This window comes from Ochotona curzoniae, unplaced genomic scaffold, assembly GCF_017591425.1.
Source record: "Ochotona curzoniae isolate NIBS_2020 unplaced genomic scaffold, NIBS_Ocur_1.0 contig_883, whole genome shotgun sequence".
NCBI lineage: Eukaryota > Metazoa > Chordata > Mammalia > Lagomorpha > Ochotonidae > Ochotona > Ochotona curzoniae.
Genome location: NW_024466599.1, coordinates 40574285 through 40596728, shown reverse-complemented (window position 1 = coordinate 40596728; position 22444 = coordinate 40574285). Strand labels below are relative to the sequence as shown.

Here is a 22444-nt window from a genome sequence, read left to right as displayed (position 1 = left end):
GTACTTTACTATATGCTAGGGGATATAGAGATTGAGAAAGAAAATTATTTAAGACCTAAAGAATTTTGTAACGTACGACATGGGTCCTGTGAGCAGATTGCCAACTGCAGAAGCCCAAACAGCAGCAACACAGTATTTACTTACTGATGTACTTTGGCTTAATGATCAAAACTATCTAAACATCAATACTTTAAAATTTATTTATATATTTGAAAGGCAGAGCAGTAGGAAATGGGAACAACAGGGCTCTTCCATTCTATGATTCATTCCCCCAATGGCCACAAGAGCCTGACTTGTTCAGGTCAAATCATGAAGGCAAGAACTTCATCCAGGTCTCCCACAGGGTGGCAGAGACCCAAGTACTTAGGCCATCGTCGGCTGGCTTCCCAGGCACATTAGCAGGGAGCTGGATTGGAAGGAGAAAACCAGTGCTTGAGTTGACGCTCTTATATAGGATACCCGCATTGCCAGTGGTAATTTAACTCACTGCTCCATGATCCTGGCTCCAGTGTACGCTTTTAAAAATTGATTTGCTTTACCTCTTTGTTAATCATTAACTGTTAATTCTGTTACTCTCTGTGAAACTTATATAATATGCACAGTTTGTTTTGAAAAAGCATTCATGTTTACAGATAAATTCGGTATGCTAATGAGTGAGCCAAAAATCCGTATTTCTTAAGCAGGTTATATTATCAAGGGTGCAGTCAATTTAGTAAAGTCACCCTGTTAGGTAACTCCTGCTTGTTTTCTTCTGAGATGGCAAGTTCTTTCGTGGACCCTCCCCATAGTGGTCTCTATGGGACACTGAGGCTGTCCTGACACAGCATGTTGGAAGCTCTGCAAAAAATGCAGAGACCGTGGAAGAAAGGCATGGACATGCCACACCAACCCCTCTTCTTGTTTCTCTGTGTTGAATCCTCTTGTAGCAGGTGATACTCTCACTTCTGGAAGATTCAGAAGAAGCTAGGAGTTCATTACCCATTGTATTCATTATTGATGTGACTTATTTAGTGGGCCTTTTATGGCTTTCATAAAGTAAAAATAATTCAGATCTGTTGTGAACTTCACTTTTTTTTTTGTACCAGTTGCTTTTGTTGCGAGGATATGCCTTCAACCACTCTGCTGATTTTGAAACAGTTCGCATGATTAAAGAAAAACTGTGTTATGTTGGATATAATATTGAGCAAGAACAGAAACTAGCCTTAGAAACCACAGTATTAGTTGAATCTTACACAGTAAGTATTTACAATGCATGATAAATCTTTGTGATTTTAAGATGAGCAGACAAAATTGTTGGTGTGTACTTAAAATTTTCTTGAACTAGTATTTTTTTGAGTTGTGACATACATAGATATAACTTAAATGTCTCTTCCTTCATTAAGATTGTTCAGTTATTTTAGTATACTTGGCAAGAATCTATTATTCAGTAGGATTTTGCAGCATGTTTTAAAGAATGGATGTTGTTTCCCTCAGATATTTGTTTCAAAAATGTTAAAATGGTGAAATTGTCAAGTATGTGAGACAGTTTTGACTCTTCAAAGCCTTTTATAAGCTAGTATGTTCACAACTATGAGATTATATTTTGCCTGTTTTCTGATTTATGGAACCTTGGAACTTTCCAGCATGGTGTGAGTCTCCAGTCCTAGAAGCGTCGTTTGGAAGTAATGCTGTATTAATTCAGTAGGTGGCAGCATTTCCTGGCCCTTTCGCCTAATGTAGCTGATTGTAACTGGTGAGAGTTAGAACCTAGTTACAGTTTACAACACCAAAGGAAATGGTTCTCCCAGAATTTTTCCAAGATTTGAAAGGCACAGCAAAGAGATGGACTCCCCTTAACTGGCCTAGGCCAGGCTGAAGCCATGAGCGAGGGACTCGATCTAGGCTTTCCTTTTGGCACCAGAAGCCCAAGTACTTGTGCATTTTACCACTGCTTCCCCAGGTGCAGCTGGTTCTCAAACCCGTGCTTCAGCATCAGAAGGTGGTGGCTTGTCCCCAACTGAGCCTCAACTTCAGCACCTCTGAATTTTTCATGAATTGACATTTTTTTTTTTTAAGAAATTTTTATTGGAAAAAAATCTTTTTTTCAAAGATTTATTTATTTTTTTATTACAAAGACAGATATATAGAAAGGAAGAGAGACAGGAAGAGCTTCCGTCCGATGATTCACTCCCCAAGTGACCACAACGGCCGGTGCTGCGCCAATCCGAAAACCAGGAACCAGGAACCTCTTCTGGGGGTCTCATGCAGGTGCAGGGTCCCAAGGCTCTGGGCTGTCCTCCACTGCTTTCCCAGGCCACAAGCAGGGAGCTGGATGGGAAGGGGAGCTGCAGGGATTAGAACCGGTGCCCATATGGGAACCCAGCGTATTCAAGGCAAGAACTTTAGCCACTAGGCCATTGCACCGGGCCCAATGAATTAATTTCTTTAACCAGTTGAATTCATAGAAAGTACTTTTTTGTCACCTTTGAATTTATTTTCTCATGAAGATTTTATTTATTTATAATTGGAAAGTCAGATAAATAGAAGGAGAGACAGAGGAATATCTTCCATTCATTGATTTACTCCGCAAGTGGCCACAGTATCTGCAACTAAGCCGATCTGAAGCCAGGAGCCTCTTGCAGGTCTCCCACATGGGTGTAGGTTCCCAAGGCTTTGACCCGTCCTTGACTGTTTTCCCAGGCCACAAGCAGGAAGCTGGATGGGAAGCAGGGTGCTGGCATATGAACCAGCACCCTTATGGGATTCCAGCACCTGCAAGGTGAGAACTTTAGCCACTAGGCTACCCTGCCGGGTACCACCTTTGAAGTTTTTTTGTTTTTGTTTTGTTTAAGATTTATTTATTTTTATTGGAAAGGCAGATACACAGAAAGGAGGAGAGACAGAGAGGAAGATCTTTGTTACAATTGTTCACTCCCCAAGCAGCTACAATGGCTGGAGCTGATCCAACCTGAAGCCAGGAGCCTCCTCTGGGTCTTACATGTTGGTGCAGAACCGGTGCCCATATAGTATCCTGGCGCATGCAAGGGGAGGACCTCAGCCACTGAGCTATCGCACCGGACCGGAATTTCTAATTTCTAAAATGAAATAGTAATAGACAATAAAAATCAAGTATTATTAAATTGCAATCAGTATTACCTCTACGTATTCACAATTAAGGTAGTCATTGTTAAAGTAATCAGAAACTTTTTTGAATTGTTTATTTTCACTTATTTGAAAGACATAGAGGTGATCTCTGTCCTCTGTCTTCTGGATCACTCCCCAAATGGCCATGAAAGCCTGGGCTAAGCCAGGCTGATGCCAGGAGTCAGGGACTCAGGCATCGTCTCTCTGTGTGGGAGGCAGGGAGCCGTCCTCTGCTGCCTTGCAGGGTGCGTGTTGGTAGAGGACCTGGGACTTGACCCAGGCACTTTGATATGGAATGTGAGTGTTCCAAGCAACGAATTTAACCATTGTACTAAAAACCCACCCCTGAGACTTTTAATCCTGATGTGTGTACACAGTAAAACACATTTTACAATCATCTTGATTTGCACACAGCTTTTAATAATGCCTCCATGAAGGTTCTTTGGGTTTCTAATGTTCCATCTACTGGATCTATTTTTAAGCTTGTGTTACAAGGCAGGGCCAGTGTTGTGGCTGCACAGATAAGCCAACTCTTGTGACTTTGCTGGTATCCCATTTCATAGTGCTGGTTCAAGTCTCGGCTACTCTGTTTCTAATCCAGCTCCTGGCTAATGCTATGGTGAAATCATAGAAGATGGCCCAAGTACTTGGATCCCTCCTACCCACTTGGAAAACCAGAATGGAGTTCTGGCTCCTTGTTGCAGGCTGGCCCAGCCCTGGCCATTGTGGCCTTAAGAGTAAAGCAGTAGATCAAAGATCACACTCTCATTCTTTGTTGTTCTGCCTTTCAGACAAACACAAGAGTAGTGCAAGGCAAAAGATAAAACTAGAAATGTAAAATAAGTTTTATTTATTTCCCTTCTTTTTGTGAAAGTAAGTTAATATAGTATGAGTATAAAATAACAAATTGGGGCCCAGTGTGGTAGCCTAATGGCTAAAGTCCTCACCTTGAATGCACGGGGATCCTATATGGGCACCAGTTCTAATCCCTGCAGCTCCCCTTCCCATCCAGCTCCCTGCTTGTGGCCTGGGAAAGCAGTGGAGGACAGCCCAAAGCCTTGGGACCCTGTACCTGCATGAGAGACCCAGAGGAAGTTCCTGGCTGCTGGCTTCGGATTGGCACAGCACTGGCCGTTGTGGTCACTTGGGGAGTGAATCATTGGATGGTAGATCTTCCTCTATCTCTCCTCCTCTTTGTACATCTGACTTGCATTAAAGATAAATAAATCTTTGAAAAAACCCAGAAAATTAATGAGTACGTGAATAAGAATAATAATTGATAGCAGATGATGTGTTAAGATTCAGTGCAAAACAGTGGGTTGCCCACAGTTGAGTTAGAGTTCCTACAGGTGGGTTGCTGAGGAGCCATGTAGCCCAGGAGCCCGAGTGTGGAGAGAGACCTCCGGGAGGCTTGAGGTGCATGGGAAGAGGCTTTGCTAGCAAGGGGCAGCTTTCTGAGGTGTTTCCGAACGTCTTGGGTAATCTAATATAGACTCACCTGAGGATGTTTTAAGAATAGAACATTTGTATTGATATTCTGTTTTATAGAATTTTATAGAATATATAAAAAATATGGTCCTAGAGTTTAGGGGGAGAAACATAAAAGTAATTCTGATGTTTCATGATGAAATATGTCAAATGCCAGTATACATGAGTAAGTTTATTGTTTGGATCAATCCAGAGAATTGGTTCAAGAGTTTCTATTTAACATTGTTCACTTAATTAAATACCAGCTTCTATTAAAGGCCATGGTTTTATATTTGACCTGTTTTAGTCTTATTTGCTTCAATTAAAGTTGTACTGATCAGTTATTTTCAGTTTATAAGGTTTTAGTAGCATACAACAGAACTGCCTAACTGAAAGTATTCTAGGTCCGTGTTCCTTAAACGGATTTTTCCTTTCTCCTTTAAGATTTTTTTTTATTGGAAAGCTAGATTTACAGAGGGAAAGAGATCTTTTGTCCGCTGGTTCACTTCTGACATTGCCACAATGGTCAGAGCTGAGCTGATCTGAAGCTGGGAGACAGGAGCTTCCTCTGGGTCTCCCACGTGGGTTCAGAGTCCCAAGACGTTCGGCTATCCTCTATTACTTTCCCAGGCCACAAGCAGAGATGGGAAGTGGAGCAACCAGCACCCAAACTGGCTCCCATATAGGATCCCAGTACTTTGAAGACAAGGATTTTAGCCACTATGCCATAGCACCGGACCTTAAACTTTTATGATCATAAAAAGTGTTTGCTGCAGGCCTGGCACAGTAACCTAGTGGCTAAAATCCTCGCCTTGCTTGTGTCGGGATCCCATATTGGCACCGGTTTGTATCCAGGCTGCTCCACTTCCCATCCAGCTCCCTGCTTGTGGCCTGGTAAGGCAGTCAAGAATGACCCAAAGCCTTGGGGTGCTACATCAGCATGGGAGACCTGAAAGAGGCTCCTGGCTTTGGATCAGCTCAGCTCTGACCCTTGTGGCCATCTGGGGAATGAATCAGCAGACAGAAGATCTTTTTTTAAGATTTATTTATTTTCATTACAAAGTCAGATATACAGAGAGGAAGAGAGACAGGAAGATCTTCCGTCTGATGATTCACTCCCCAAGTGACCGCAATGGCTGGTGCTGCGCCGATCTGAAGCTGGGAACCAGGAAGCTCTTCTGGGTCTCCCACACGGGCGCAGGGTCCCAAGACTTTGGGCGATCCTCAACTGCTTTCCCAGGCCACAAGCAGAGAGCTGGATGGGAGGTGGAGCTGCCAGGATTACAACTGGCGCCCATATGGGATCCCGGGTGTGCAATGCGAGGACGTTAGCCACTAGGTCACTACGCTGGGCCCAATTGAAAGACATTTTTAAAAAATGCTTCATTTGTTTGATTTGCATGATAGAAATCTCCATGAAATCATAAATGTGTTGAAATGATAGAACAAGCATACTAACACAAATAGTCCAGTGGGTGGTAGAGTTGGCTGTTAGTTCCTTTTTGCACACACAAATGGGGTGTCATGCAGCTGTGCACTGACTTCTCCAAGAAATTCTCAGCACTGGAGAGCATGGCACACCATTTCTAAAAACAGAATAGACCATCATGATTAAATGAATGAACTATTTACCTTTGTAAATATATGACTAAATGTATTTCTAAGACCTAGTGTCTTAGAACACCAGATTTTAATATTATACTAACTGGAACCTGGTTGTTGTTGGTTTCTAGCTCCCAGATGGACGCATTATCAAAGTTGGGGGAGAGAGATTTGAAGCCCCAGAAGCTTTATTTCAGCCTCATTTGATCAATGTTGAAGGAGTTGGTGTTGCTGAATTGCTTTTTAACACAATTCAGGCAGCTGATATTGATACCAGGTATGTTAGAATAATGATTTTGATGTCATTATCAGATATAGAATAGAAAAAACATCAGTATTATTTTTGTTGCAGAAAAGTTTCCAAGAATAATTTTAAAAAACTCACATGTATCTTTTGCCTGAATTTGCTGTTTGACTGTTTTTCTTTCATTTTGTACGTTTCCTTTATCTTTCTTTCTGTTCTCTACTACCTGCAGGTAGGTTGAATGCATCAGTTCTTACTGGTTTGTTTCCTAAAAACAGATACTCACTTGGCATCACAGTGCAGTTAGAGAGTTTGAGATTGTTTGATTTTTTTAAGATTTATTAACTTTATTGGAAACTCAGATATGCAGAGAAGAGAGACAGACAGCATCTTCCGTCTACTGACTCACTCCCCATGTGGCTGTTGCGGCCAGAGCTGAGGTGATCAGGAGCCAGGATCTTCTTCTGGTCTCCCACGCAGGTGCAGCGTCCCAAGGCCCTGGGCCATTCTCTACTGCTTTCCCAGACCACAGGAAGGGAGCTGGGTTGGAAGCATGGCTGCTGGAATTAGAACAGGAGCGTACAAGGCGAGGACTTTAGCCAGTAGGCTACCACACCAGGCCCTGTCTTTTTAAACTTTAAATCTGCATTTTCAGTAAAAAATAAAGAGAAAGAAATGTGAATTTCGTTCTCATCCATTGTCCCTACGGTGCCCTGTCCCGACTCCAGCTGTTGCATGTATTCGGGGAGTGAGCCAGTACATACTTTCTTTCAGTCTCTCTACCTTTCAAACAATTTTTTAAAATTATGTGATTCATATCCCAGTCTCCCCTTTTATTATAAAGTTCATTTAACAGGTGAGGAAAGCACAGATAACATGGGCTGTTTTTAGGGGTAGAGTGGGCTGCGCATGTTGAGGGAGAGAGGAACGTTCACATTCTCTGTTCTGTCCCTGGGCAGAGAGAACTCCTGTTGCCAGGCTTCCTGTGAACCTAAAGGAGTGCTCACATGACCTCCCCCAGGTCCCAGGGGAGAAGGTCATCCTAGGAACCCCTGGCAGCTGCACTCGGGCATAAGTGTCTGGAATATCCTTTCTGTGTTTACTTCTTCTTATGCAAAAGGCAGCATATAATTACTGGTAAAGCAACAAAACAAATAAAAAGAAATACTTCCTAAATAATGCTGTATCATTTCATAGGGATTATCTTCATTTTGGAAGTTGCATAATAGTGTTGTGTAAATATACCCAGTTAATCTGTAACTGATTTTTTTCCCCCAAAGATTTACTTATTTTACTTGGAAAGTCAGAATTATAGAGAGATCTCTGAATGTTTCTCTCTGCTGGCTCACTGCCCAAATGGCTGCAATAATCAGAGCTGGGCCTATCCAATGCTAGGAGCCTGGAGCATCTTTCAGTTCTCCCACTGGGTGCAGGGACCCATGGATGTGGGTCATCTTCCACTGCTTTCCCAGGTCATAAACAGGGAGCTGGACCCACAGTGAAGCAGCTGGGATCTGAACTGGCACCCTATGGGATGCTGGCAGTGACAGGCGGAGGATCAGGCCACCACCATGCTGACCCCTTGAGTTTATTTGAAAGATATAATTTTCCATCTTCTGGTTCACTCTGCAAATGGCTGCAGCAGCTACAGGCTGAGCCAGGCTTAAGTCAGGAGCTTGGAACTCAGTTCTGCAGAAAATGTGCAGGGGCCCAAGATCTGGGCTACTTCATGCTTTCCCATGCAAATTAGGGAGCTGAATCAGAAGTGGGTGCAGATAGTGGCATAACCCACTGCCAGAGCAACTCCCTCATTATGGTAATTTAGGTACAGTATTTGTGTTGATAAAACTAATTATTCTGCATGCATGTAAGGTTTTGTCTTTGAAAATTTATTTATGTTAAAGAGAGAATTAGAGAAAGGGGAGACAGATCTTCCATCCACTGGTACACAGCTAAAATGGCTGTAATGGCCAGTACTGGGTTGGTCCAAAGTAAGGAACCAGGGTTTTTTTCCAGGTCTCCCACATGCGTACAGGAGTCCAAGCACTTGGGCCATCCTCCTCAGAGCTCCCAAGAACATTTGTAGGAAGCTGGATCAAAGTAGAATAGCAGGCTCAGCGCAATGACTCAGCAGCTAAGTTGTCACCTCATGTGCCAGGACCCCATGAGGGTGCCTGTTTATGGCCTGGAAAAGCAGTAGAGGACGGCCCAAAGCCTTGGGACTCTGCACCCACATGGGAGCCTCGGAAGAAGCTCCTGGCTTCAGATCTGCTCAGCTCTAGGAATCACTTGGGGAGTGAACCAGTGAACAGAAGATTTTTCTCTGTCTCTCCTTCTGTCTGTAAGTCTGCCTTTCCAAAAAAAAAAAAAAAATCAGGACTCAAACCCATGTCCACTGAGATGCTGGCATTGCAGGCACTGCAATGTAATGTTAGTATTTATTCTGTGTGAGGAATTTCTGGGTCAATATAAATGCAGACTTTTTTTTTTCTGAAATTTTAGATGTCTATTTGGGAGGGAGAGCAAAAGTAAAAGAATGAGATCTCATCTTCTGGTTCAGCACTACCGAAATACCAAAATGGCACAGAGGCCAAGGCTGGGTCCATGAGGGTGGCTGGAGCCCAACCACTTACCTGTCACCACTGTCTCCCAGACTGCGTTAGCAGGAAGCTGGAGGAGGAGCCTGTGTGGGCCAGTGTTCTAATGTGGGAAACGGGCATTTTCACCTTAAGCTGCATGCTAAAAAAAAAAAATGTATTTTTATTGGAACACCAAATATACAGAGAGGAAGATCTTCCGTTTGACGATTCACTCCCTAAGCAGCTGCAACGGCTGGAGCTCAGCCAATCCAGAGCCAGGAGCCAGGAGTTTTTTCCAGGTCTCCCATGCAGGTGCAGGGTCCCAAGGCTTTGGGTCATCCTCCACTGCTTTCCCAGGCCACAAGCAGGGAGCTGGATGGGAAGTGGGGCCACCAGGATTAGAACCGGAGCCAGTATGGGATCCTGGGCATGCAAGGCAAGGACTTCAAACACTACGCTATTGCGCTGTTAAGCTTCCTGACAAAAAAAATTGAACATTACGGTATACATGTTCTGAAATATATTTGCCATGTGAAGTGGCTAAATTGAGATAATATGCATTCTCAGTAGGGCTTTTATGATAACTTAAGTATTTTAATAGGTATTTTTAGGTATACTGTAATATAATTGTAATCACCAGAAAATAGGTATTTGGCTTTAGTTAAGAGGCCCGACTCCTGCTTCAGAGTACCTGAATTTATTTTTTAGCTTTAGCTCCAGCTTTCTGCTAATTCAAACCTTGGGAAGCAACAGGTGTTTTCTCAAATCTTTAAGAATCTGTAGTCACCATCCTATGCATCTCTTGAACTTTTTCCTGTAATGACATTTTGTATCTGTTGACCAACATCTCCAAGGTCAGCCCACTTTGCAAAAGCTTTGAAAGCACTGGATGGAGGGAGGAGATCTGTACTCCCAGGTTCCTTGCAGCACTATTCACAGTGGCCCCATGGTGGGATGGCTGGATCCCATGGTAGCTTTATATAACTTGTGAGGAAGTTCCCATAGTGCATGGTGGCTCTGCTACTTTACGTGCCCACCAAGGGTGTGTGCTGCTTCCGTCTCTAAGTCCTCACCAACACTTACCTTATGTCATGGGGCAACAGCCACTTCCATGTGTTTCCATGATGGTGCAGGCGGTTGCCTTTTTCTCATGCCTGTTGGTGTTTTCTGTATTGTCTTTTGAAATGTCTGTTCGGACCCTTTGCTCATTTATTAATCAGGTTGTTTTTGTGCTGTTGAATTGTTTCATATTTGACGTACTATTTTTCAGTTACATGTAGAGTTTGCAGGTTTTTCTGCCATTCCATAGGTTGTCTCTTCACTGATTGTCTGCTTTCCTGTGCACTTTTTCAGTTTGATGCCAGTATGGAGGGTACTCAAGTGCATTAGCAGGAACTTGGATCAGGCACATTTGCAGAGAGCTGGAGCAGAAGTGGAGCAGCCAGCAACTTTGCTTGCTTTGCCACAGAACTGGCTGCCAAAGAAATATCTGATAACAATATCTGGCACTGCTTGGGATGGAATATCCCTTATTGGAGTGCCTGGGATCAACTTTTTTTTTTTTAACATTTATTTATATCAGAAAGTCAAATTTACAGATAGGAAGAGAGACAGAAAAAGATCTTCCATCTGCTGTTCACATCCAAGTAGCCAGAATGGCCGGAGCTGAGTGGATCTGGAGCCAGGAGCTAGAAGGGAAGTGGAACATCTGGGGTATGAATCGGCGCCCATTTGAGATCTTCGGTGTGCAAGACGAGGACTTTTAACCACTAGGCCACCATGCCAGGTCTTGGGTGCAATTTCTGATGCTGCTTCCAGTTGCAGCTTCCTGCTCATACATGGCCCTGGTGTTTGGTCCCTGCTACCCATCGGGGAGACACAGTGAATTCTGGGCTACGGGCTCCAACCTGGCCCACAACTGGCTGTTGTGGACAAATAAAAGGATAAGAAATGAGCCAGCAGAGCCTTTCAAAGAAAACGTTTTCAACAAAAATTGAAATTGTTTGACATTCCTACACTACAGGAGTCTGATTTAGTATCAGTGATATAGTACAAACTTAATTTGTGTGTGCTGTTCATTGAAGGCATATGGTGGGGGGTGGGACGGTGCTATCATGCTGCACATTAGACTGCTGTCTGCAGTGCCGGCATCCCATGTGGGCACGAGTTTAAGACGCAGCTGTTCCACTTACGCAAGTAGGGAAGACGGACAGTCCTTGGACCCCTGTACCATGTGTGAGACCTGGATGAAGCACCAGGTGCCTGGCTTTGAACCAGCCCTAGGAGCAGATGGAAGATCTAGTTGCCTCCTTTTGCCTTTCAAATAAAAATGAATCTTCAACGACGACAAAAAGTAACCGTATCAGCCTACCCAGAAATAACACAGGTAGCTTCAAAAGAACAAAAGGGTCTACTGCAAAAGGCAGGTGAGAAGAATTGAGAAGCAGTAATCAGAGGAGAACATGGCTAACAGTAAACGACTTCTGCAGCTCCTGGAAGCACTTGATAATAACATCAGCCGGGATCGTTAGGAAGAGACTCAATTACATCTGTATAAAGAGGTCATGTTTAAAGTTTAGTAGATTTTGTGTAGATGGAGGTTGTTATAATAGTGAACATTCTTACGTGAAGTTTACATGTAAGATTTTATTCTTCCAGCAACTCCTTCAAGCTGATTTCAGTATCCCTGCAGTACTCTTTCTAATCTGTAAGCACAAATTCTCCATTGTGTCTCTCTAGATCTGAATTCTATAAACACATCGTGCTTTCTGGAGGGTCTACTATGTACCCTGGCTTGCCATCACGATTGGAAAGAGAATTGAAACAACTTTACTTGGAACGAGTTTTAAAGGGAGATGTGGAAAAGCTTTCTGTAAGTATCTGTTAACATTCTTTTAAAAAAAAAAATCTCTGTGAAGTAGCTTGTGGGTGTGACAACCACCAGAGGGCGCAGGAAATCTTCCCAAACAAATGCCTGCTTGAACTGGTTCAGGGTGTCGGTACAGACCTGTCACCTCTGTGTTTAGTGGACAGAGGCAGCTAAGCCCAGGGCCAAATTTTCTGGTTTATAACCACCAGCTTGGAATCAGAGTTTGAAAATACATGAGAAAAGTGTGCAATATTACAAAGAAAAATCCTGTTTGGGATTTCTTGGCACTATTCTTAGCTTGTTTCATGTGTCTGATTTTAGATTTTCTGGTGATTTGTTGAGTATTATCTCTGATCAGATTGTAAAGCATCAGGCCTACTCTTTTGCATTAACATTAACCATGAAATCTGCAGGAATAAGTTATCAAAATATAAAATAGTAATTTTTAACTTAGTATATGGGAGTTGATGTTTCTTTGGCCTGCTTTTGTGTTTATTTGAAAGGCTAAGTGATGGTGCCGGCATTGTGGTGTAGTGAGCTAAACTGCTGTTGCAGTGCCAGCGTCCTTTATGGGCACCTGTTTGATCCCCAAGCTACACCATTTCCAGTCCAGCTCCCTGCTAATGGCGCGTGAGCTCAGCAAAGGATGACTTACGTGCTCAGGGCCCTGCACTCAGGAGAGTCCTGCAAGAAGCCCCAGGCTCCTGCCTATGGCCTAGCACACCTGGCTATTGCTGCCAACTAGGGAATGAACCAGCAGCTGGAAGATCTGTTTCTCTTCTCTAACTTTGCCTTTCAAATAAATAAAACTTGGAAAGGCAAAGTGACAGAAATTTTCCGTGTTACTGTTCATTTCCCAAATGACTGGCAACAGTTAGGGCTGAGCCACACCCAAGCCAGCCAGAACTCCATCTGGGTTTCCCACATGATGGCGAGGACACAAGTTCCTGGACCATCCCCTGTGGGTTTCCTAGATGTAGTAACAGGAAGCTGGAGGAGAAGCAGAGTAGCTAGGACTCCAGCCAGCCCCCGTGGCAACTTATGTGCTGTGCCATAATGCTGGTCCTGGTCTTTTTAGCACGGTCCCCAAAACACTGTGCTGTGATGTTTACCATATGCCATGCATCAAAACCATTTAATCATTATTACTGTATGCTTTTGGCAACATGGATGTCAAAGTCCGTCTTACCTAATCATTTATTTAGCAGACATTTCTTGAACTCCGTCTAAGTGCAAAACACTGGTGTCGGTGCTTGTAACAAAAAGGTGGTGAACGGAAGTGAAATCCCTACTTTCTCAGAAATAGAACTATGAAAAGGACTAAGTTTAGAAAGGTGGTAATGTGCACTGATGAACAAGGTCTCCATGATGAGGTGACTTGATCAGAAAGTCCAGTGTGGCACGTGAGTTAGGATGCAGAAGCAGAATTTGAAATGGAGGAGGGGCTGGTGCAGTGCTAGGTTTCTACCTGGCTGTGTTCCTGATCCTGCCGACCTGCAAATATGAATCCTAAGAAGCAGTAGTTTGCCTCAATTAGCTCACTTCCTGCCTGCACACAGATTTGAGTCCCTGCCTGGTTTTCATTCCTTCCCCAACTGTGGGTTGTAATGGGCATTTGAAGACTGAACTAGTAGATGGATGCCTCTTAGTTATGAATACAGTAAACTAGAAACTTAATTATTTCAGTCTCTTAAATCTTAGAGAATGGAATAGAGGATGAAGGAATGTAATGGGATTGCCAGCCAGCACTAAGTGATCAGTTAAGCAAGATACTGAGCTTCTTTCCTATCTTATTCAGCTGCTTTAGAGCAGGTACAAAGTAGAGCTGATAACCTGAGTTGATGCAAGAGAATGAGGGAAAAAAGGCCAAAGTCACTAAAGATGATGCCAGGATGTGGTGAACATGTGACCTTACAAACGTTGAGTAGGTGCAAGAAGTAACCTGGGGATGTGCAGGAGTGGTCAAGGATCCTGTGGAGAACTTCACCAAGGAGAAATGGAGGGTCGGAGAGCCTGATAGGAGGGGGCCCAGAGGAGCTGTGGAGTGTTCTGGAGAAAGATGAAGAGCCAGAAATCTTAACAGTCTCCAGGATTAGGAGAGGTAGTGTCTAGAAAACAGTCGACAAAGCTACAGGGAAGGCAGCACCTTCAAGGACTGAGTCAAAGCCTCTCTGAGCAGATGTGAGCAACCTACACTCTCAGAACTGAAACAGTCTCTTGGTAAGTAATGGCACCATAGTATATAGTAGGCCAAGCTTCCACTTGCGGCACCAGTGTCCCATGTGGTGCTCGTTCATATCTTGGCTGCCTCTGGCTGTGAAAGCAGCGGAAGATGACTCCATCCTTGGGTCCTGCACCTACATGGGAGGTCTTGGGAGGCTCCCTTCAGAACAACTCTTTTCTGGCCTTTGTAGGCATCTGGGGAGTAAACCAGCAAGCAGAAATTGTCTCTCCTCTAACTTTGCCTCTCAAATAAAAGTAAATTTAAAGAAAAGCTTATTTGTCATTCCAAACTGTTTACATAGTGTTACTGATTGCTATGTAGGGCTTCTTTTTAGCAGTACTTGGGATCCATAGAGTAGTTCACCAAAAAAGACTGGGAAACCAACTCCTACAGTCTACTCTTCGTACAAAAGGAGTGGGGGGAGGTGTAGTGTTGACCCCTATTCAGAAATAAAGTAAGTAATTTAAGCAGTGGTTGATCTCAAATGTGATTAGTAAGTGGATATATTTCTGTGTCAGATTATCAGACCCTTAACATTTCTTTGAGAGCAAGCAAGTTCTGTTTCACTGCCCAGATGCCCAATCTGGGCTGGGTCAGACCAAAACAGGAGTGAGCAATTGAAACTAGGTCTCCCATGTACTTGAGCTGTCACCATTGCCTTACATGGGGACCCCAAGCAGAATCTACCCCGTCACATCGAACACCTGTCCCCTGCAGTTCTCCCGTGGGAAATGAGTGCAATTTCAAACGAGGTACTTTGAGTCGTCTTTGAAGCCTTTGTGACTGGCACTGGTATATACTCTTTTTAAGGTTTTCCTTTCAGATATTGGTTGACCATACACATAAGGGTGTGTCCTTTCTAGACAATTAAGTGGAGCTGCAGAGTGGAGAGCAGCTTCCAAGTGTCTCTAATTTTGGTTACTGGGTCCCCTTTTATTTTGACCATATTTGGTCTTGTTTATTTTGAGAACATTTCATTTGAATTTGAGACAAAAGAAAGTCAGATTTGCTTTAAGGAAAGAACTTCTGTGTTGCACTGGACCACAGCCCTGATGTTGTTAGACCTAAGTCCCCTCATCAAGGCTTCATTGGACAGTTAAGTGACCTGTACATGTGGTCGTCTACCAGCTGATTGGAAAACCTAGTTAATCCTGCCTCTTTACTTGGGCTTTCAGAGAGTGATGTGAAATATATTGTTCCAAACAGGACACTTCAGAGAAAACTGAGTGCTGTTAGTAAGAAGGCCGAATGCTAAGTGAAGAAAGGACTGTTCAAGCACAGTGGGCTAGTTTGGCTGTCTCCTGTGAACGCTGGGCCAGTCAGTATCCATATATCTCAGCTGTCAACTTCTGCATACACTGCACAACTGAGGTTCAACAAGAGAATATATGCAAGTCATTTTCACTGAGCAGAATGCAGAAAGTATGCATGCCTGATGATTTATCCTTTTTCTCCTTTAGAAATTCAAGATCCGCATTGAAGACCCACCTCGCAGAAAGCACATGGTGTTCTTGGGTGGTGCAGTTCTAGCAGATATCATGAAAGACAAAGACAACTTTTGGATGACCCGACAAGAGTATCAAGAAAAGGGTGTTCGTGTGCTAGAGAAACTTGGTGTGACTGTGCGATAAACCCCCCAGCTTGTTCCATCACACCCCTAATGCTTTTTTTTCCTTTATTGCCAATCTTTGAACTCATTTAACTCCTGGACATGGAAGAGGCTTCTCTGCCCTTTGACAAGAAAGGTCAAGTTTTATTCTGGTGTCTTGGGAAAGCTTTGTTAAATTTTTGTTAATGTGGGTACAAACACAACAAAAGGGCAAAGGTTCTGTCTTTCGCTTTTTTTCTTCTAGATAGGCATTTAGATCTCCTGTAAGCTTCCTGTTTTCCCTTTACTGCTCTAATGCTGCTCGTTGTAGTCTTTAGCACACTAGGTGGTCTGCATTTATTAGCATAGGACGCAACTTTACCAGGAGCTTTTCCCTGTTGTTGGGGTGGGGGTGGTAAGGGGTGGGTGGGTGTTTACTTTGCAGTGTGGTTCTTCTAACAGTGACTCCTGCAGCTTTGAGTACCTTCAAGCTTCTCCTGTTAATATCTTAGGGAATGTTGAACTCAAAACACAAGTGTTGGGGTGGGTTTTTGCATTGGGGGAGGGGGCGGGTTGCCTTGATTTTAAAAAATTGGAGGTTTTCTGCTGAGGTACAAAAGATGAACTTCATTACAGTACTTTGATTTGGCTAGTTTACCTCTGGTCTGCCTGGAACTGCTTACCCTATGATATAACAAGCAAGTATAGTATTCCATCACCATGTGGCTTAGGGATTTGTTTAAAACAACCATGTTAGCTAGGACTACCCTTCCTAGACTGTATTAGTGGAAAAACAACACATAAAAATACTTGTATTAATTCTAACTACAGATGTAAAAGAAACACTTAGGAGTTGGTGTTTTCTAAATGCTTCTATTTATTACAGAATTATTAAGGTAACCCAGTGCCAAGTACCATTCCTGGAAATTTTTATATATAACTAACCAGTCCTTATGTAATAAGAAAACAGATACATATAAATAATTGCTGGCAGTAGGTTATGATTGTTGGGTTAAAAATAACTTTGGAATATGGGACTTGATGCCAGTTGAGTGGCTTTTTTTGTGGTGGTGTTCATTTGTTTTGATTTAAAACCGGAAAGTGGAGTAAAATTTGACTATTTTAAGTGAGGCTGCCCCCCCCCCAAAAAAAATCAGGGTTTAAATTTGTGCTTGTTCTGAAATTAATCACAACTGCTACTAATTCTCAGTCATCTTTCATGTTTGAAAAAAAAAAGTACAGCATATTGTAAAAATATTAGCACACTTTTGTGCCTATATCAAAAAAGTCCTATTTATGGGTCCTATTGGTGTTGCTTGGTACCTAGGGGTAGGGAAAATCAATGCCCAGTCCTGAGTTCTTAATAAATTTGAAAGATAAAATAATGAGAAGTTGTTACTGTGCTGAGTATGAAATGCTGATTCTAGGAAAAGGGTTTCCTTCCTTGAAAACTTTGTCTACCAACAATGGGTTTGAAAGAAGTGACTGTGAAGACAGAAAACCCTGGCTTGAGAACCTTCTGAGAAAACCTCAAACATCACTTTATTTGAAATTAGCAAAAGGTTAGCTTCGTTATTCAGCTTCTGTAAATCTTGTTGATCTGTTTTACATCAATTGGAACAAGTTGGCGAGGTTTGCATGCTGGCCATGCTTCCTGAGAGAGGAGTATCCCATAAGAAACATCTGGATTGTGGAGACCGGGGCCTCCCAGTCACACTGGAATTCAGAAGCCTTCCAGAATCATGTTCTCTTCTAGGGCTGGCCTTGTTAAAGGACCTGCTGTGAGAAGGCCCCCTACCTGCTGGCTCTTCAAGTTGGGGTAAATGGATGGAGTGTTGCCCTTTGGTCATGATTTTAAAACAGGAGTCGGAAACGGCAGAGTGGGATAGACTCAGAGCATTGGCCCCGTGAATGTAAAACTTTTATGATTCTGCTAGCAAACATGGCAATTAAAATGGTGTATTTATATATAAAGTAATTTAGACACTTCATGTTATAACTTTCCTGTTCTAAGGTAAAATAATGCATTTAATAATATGGGAGTTGAGCTGGGGTGGGTGGAGTATTTTTAGTTGAAGTTATTCGGCATGTTTCCCTCATTTTTTTCCCAATGGTCTTTAAGCTCTTGAGACTCACTGTCATTTAAATGTTCAGTAATGTAATTCTTTCATCTTTAAATTGGAATTGCCAATGCCTCAACCTTTCAGAACAATGTCTTAGAAATAGGTTCTACATTTAAACCTTCTCTTAAATGTAGTATTGGATGTGAACTTTACATAGTTCTGAGCACTGTTATCTGGAAAAGGGTTTTGAAAGATCAATGGAAAACTAGACTTTCTAAGTGGAACATAAATATACTTTTTGATTCAAAAAATAAATGATTTTTCAAAGTAAATTAGTGTTATCTTTGTTTTTCCTTGTAATAATTCTAACTTCTATTTCTTATACTTCTACCTTGCTATTGCAAGATGGATTGAAAACTTTATGGTAGTTGTTAGGCCAAGTTCAGTTTAATTTACGTGTTCTGTTAATGACCAAAATGTGAAACATTTCTGGTTTGGTTTTAAATGAGAAAGAATAACAAATTACAGTTATAGGGATCCTTATTTTTTATAACCAGAGTATTTTGTTTCCCAAGAGACTGAAGGTAACTTTCGCCGAATTAGATGCTATAATAGAACTGTAACCTCTTTTCAGGGAATTTTTAGCTCATGGAGCAGAGTTTAAACATCTTATTTTCAACACAATAAAGTATAATCAAATATGTATTCACAAAATTGTATTTAAGAGAGCAGTCTTGCATCCCCTGGCTCCCTCCCCCACTACAATCAGAAGTGGACCAGGCCGAACCCAGAGCAGAACTCAGTCCACGCCTCCCAAGTGGAAACAGGGATCCAAGCACTTTGAGCCATCATCAGCCACCTCCCAGTTAGCATTAGGAAGCGCTAGATCAGAAGCCAGGACTCTGATGTGGGAAATGGGAAAATGGCAACCTAACCACTGTCACACACTCACCCTAGGTTGAAAGTATATTTTACGGACCCTTTGTTGTTTTTATACTAGCCTTAAGTGACTTTAATCACTATATTGCAAATAACCTTAATCATAGAAGGTAAGGGGAGATGAAAAATCTCAAGATTCTACCTGCCATACATATCTCACTCTGCAGATAAGAATTCAAATGGTTTCTCTCCTTTGGAGGAATGTTCAACTCCCATCAGAGGAAAAAATGAGTACATATACCTGTAGTGGACACAGGAGAACTGGAGAATATTTTAACTTAGGGTGGCATGGACCAGTTGAAGGGCTTGGGGGCTTTGCAAGCACTGGCATCCCATATGGGCACCAGTTTCTTTCCCTACTGCTCCACTTCCCATCCAGCTCCATTGGACGAAGATCTTCCTCTGTTTAATTTGGGACATGTGGAAACTAATCACAATTGAGAACTGTACTCTTATCAAGATTCTGCTCTTGGAAAGGCAGGGAGGAAGATCTGTCCGCTGGTCACTCCCCAGGCCGCAACGGCTGGAGCTGAGCCAATCCGAAGCCAGGAGCCTCTTCAGGTCTCCTGCACAGGTGCGGGGTCCCAAAGCTTTGGGGCATCCTCCACTGAAGTGGAGCTGCCGGGATTAGAACCGGCGCCCATGGGATCCCGGCGCATGCAAGGCAAGGACCTTAACCACTGCGCCATCGCAGCCGGGCCCTATTCCCGCGTGGTTGCAGGGTCCCAAAGCTTTGGGCCGTCCTCCACTGGCCATCCTCAACTGCTTTCCCCTGGCCACAGGCAGGGAGCTGGATGGGAAGTGGAGCTGCCGGGATTAGAACCGGCGCCCATATGGGATCCCAGGCATGCAAGGCGAGGACCTTAACCACTGCGCCATCGCTCCGGCCCTACATAAGGCTTTAAAAAAAAAAACTCTAGTGAGCTGCTTGTTCTTGAATAGGAATTTGCAAAAGAGCCCTAACTCGAATGTGAGAAATTGTAAATATTGACATCAAAAGTTGGCATTTTAAGCAATTAGTTTGGGGATTCTAAAGATCTGCTATGAATTCATTTGATCATTTGCAAGGTCTGTATCCCTTTTAATTATTGGAAAGGCAGATTCACAGGGAGGAGTGAGCAAAATCTATCTGCTGGTTCACTCTCTAGTGGACACTCCCTAATCAGGCAGACCTGAGTCAAACCAACACTAAGGAACCTTTTTTCCGGGTTTCCCATATGGGTGAAAGGTCCCAAACCCTTGTACCATGCTCTACTGCTTTCCCAGACCACTAGCAGGGAACTGGATGGGGAGTGGAGCAGCCAGGACACGCCAGGACGACACCCATTTGGGATTCCAGCAGATGCAAGATGAGGATTTAGCCTCTAGGTTTTTGCATTGGGCCTGAGGTCTGTGTCTTTAAAAGACTTTGCTACACACACAGCCACACCCACCCCTACCTTTTCATTACATCTGCAGGACAGAGGTCCCTATGCTGGCTGACTAACCCCAAAAGAGTGTTGCTACTTCAGTGTGACTGGAGAACTGTTGAAAATGAATGGAACCTCAAGTCTAGAGCCTTTTGACGATGGTGATTACAATTAGGTGGGTTTTAAGCACGATTTGAGCATTTTTAAAAATTTTCTTTTTATTGCAAAGTCAGATATACAGAGAGGAGGAGAGACAGCGAGGAAGATGTGTCCAGTGATTCACTCCCCAAGTGACCACAATGGCCAGTGATAAGCTGATCCAAAACCAGGAGCTTCCTCCAAGTCTCGCACGTGGGTGCAGGGTCCCAAGGCTTTAGGCCATCCTCCACTGCTTTCCCAGGCTGGATAGGAAGTAGAACTGCCGGGATTAGAACTGGTGCCCATATGGGATCCCGGCGCATGCAAGGCGAGGACCTTAACCGCTAGGCTACCGCGCCAGGCCCTAATTTGAGCATTTAAAGTTCTCTGCTTATACTACTTGGAATTCTAAAGGGAAGCTTAAAATGAAATCACCTGTTAATACGTTAAAATAAAGTATCCATAGTAAATGTATTTAAAGGCAGGTAGATATTTTTCCTCTACTGATTCACTATCCCAGTGACCACAGTCAGGACTGGGCCATACTGAAGCCAGAGACAGGGAATTCAGGCACAGCCTTGTACGTGGGTGGCAGGCACCCAGCTGCCTCCCAAGCTGAGCAGACCCAGAAGCTCAAGTCGGGAGCAGAGCTGGAACCTCAAGTCTAGGCACTCCAATAGGGAATTCCGGTTTCAAACACTGGGAAACAACCCATAATAAATGATACCTTATGGGAAATGCTGCAGCTAGAGTATAATTATCTAAACTTTGAAAACTCTTTACCCCTCAGTTTTCAAAACTATCAGAATTACGTGACTTTTTAAAAGAGGTTATATATATTTTTTGTTGGTGGTGGTGGAAAGTCAGATAAACAGAAAGAAAGGAAGATCTTCCATCCAATGATTCACTCCAAGTGGCCGCGACGGCTGGAGCTGAGCTGATCTGAAGCCAGCAGCCAGGAGCCTCCTCTGAGTCTCCCACACAGGTGCAGTATCCCAAGTCTTTGGGCCATCCTCGACTGCTTGCTTTCCCAGGCCACGAGCAGGGAGCTGGCTAGGAAGCAGGGCCGCCAGTATTAGAATCAGTGCCCATATGGGATCCTGGCACATGCAAGGCAAAGACTTTAGCCCCTTGGCTACTCTGCCAGGCCCCATGACTTTCTCTTAATGCAGGTTCTTGGGCCCCATTCTGGCTCTCCCTGTATGGAGCTGTTTGCCTAATCCCAGTTCTATCCAGAGTCTGCCACCACTGCTACAGGGTGCTACACCTGTGTATCCTTCCTGCCTTGGTCCTTGTAAATAGACATGGATCTTTCAGCAGATAGACTGAGAAGAGAAACTGAAGCCCTGGAAACCTGGTACCATTCCTGTGGCCAGTTCCCAAGGTGCCAACCTCCACCCCACCTCGCCAAAAACAAACCTTCAAGTTGGTGACAAACATCCTTTATTCAAAATGTAGATTCTGGCAAAGATAAAACACACCAACAGCTTCTACCATTTGGATGAAAAGGAAATGCTGTAACTCACACTGGCACTTCAGGAAGATTAGCAGCTCTTTGTAATTTAAGTGATAGGAAGGTCTGTAACTGGTTTTGGCCTAAGGTGTGCAATAGAGACATTGGGCAGACTCCCGGGGGTGCATTTTTTAGAGCAAGCCTGCCTTGTCGGGGGCTTGAGTGAAAGGGAGGTGGCTCCTGGGCAGCGCTGGAAGACTCAAGCCAGCTGCTGATTTCTGCCTCCCTTGGGAGGTGACCGCTGAGCTCCCACCCAGTCCCTGCCCGGAGCTGGTACTGCCAGTGCATCTAGGTCTGCTCTCCACAAAGGAAACTGAACTGCCATCTGACTGAGAAGGCTTCTGAGGGGGAAGCATGCAACTGCCTGAAGGGAGTGTTGGAAGCAGCTTAGGGACACTACCCACGCAGTTCTTCCTTCAAGTCATTCCAGTTCCAAAGTTAGGGGGGAGGTGGAATTGTTTTTTTTTTTTTTAAAGATTTATTTTTATTATTTTTTCATTGGAAAGGCGGATATACAGAGAGGAGAGACAGAGAGGAAGATCTTCCATCCGATGATTCACTCCCCAAGTGAGCGCAATGGGCCGATACTATGCCGATCCGAAGCCAGCAGCCTCCTCCGGGTCTCCCACGCGGGTGCAGGGTCCCAAAGCTTTGGGCCGTCCTCAACTGCTTTCCCAGGCCACAGG

General features: G+C 43.6%; 1 protein-coding gene across 2 annotated transcripts in view; it reads left to right on the top strand.

Annotated features, from left to right (window-relative positions):
• The window catches only part of ACTR2 (actin related protein 2), a 47932-nt gene extending 29841 nt beyond the window's left edge, over positions 1–18091 (top strand). For both annotated transcript variants that reach the window (XM_040993315.1, XM_040993314.1), the window contains 4 exons: positions 1086–1235; positions 6324–6469; positions 11755–11887; positions 15569–18091. In XM_040993315.1, the coding sequence (XP_040849249.1) occupies positions 1086–1235; positions 6324–6469; positions 11755–11887; positions 15569–15739 (600 nt within the window). In that variant the 3' untranslated portion in view covers positions 15740–18091. The remainder of the gene's footprint in view (positions 1–1085; positions 1236–6323; positions 6470–11754; positions 11888–15568) is intronic.
• Positions 18092–22444: the final 4353 nt, after the last annotated feature.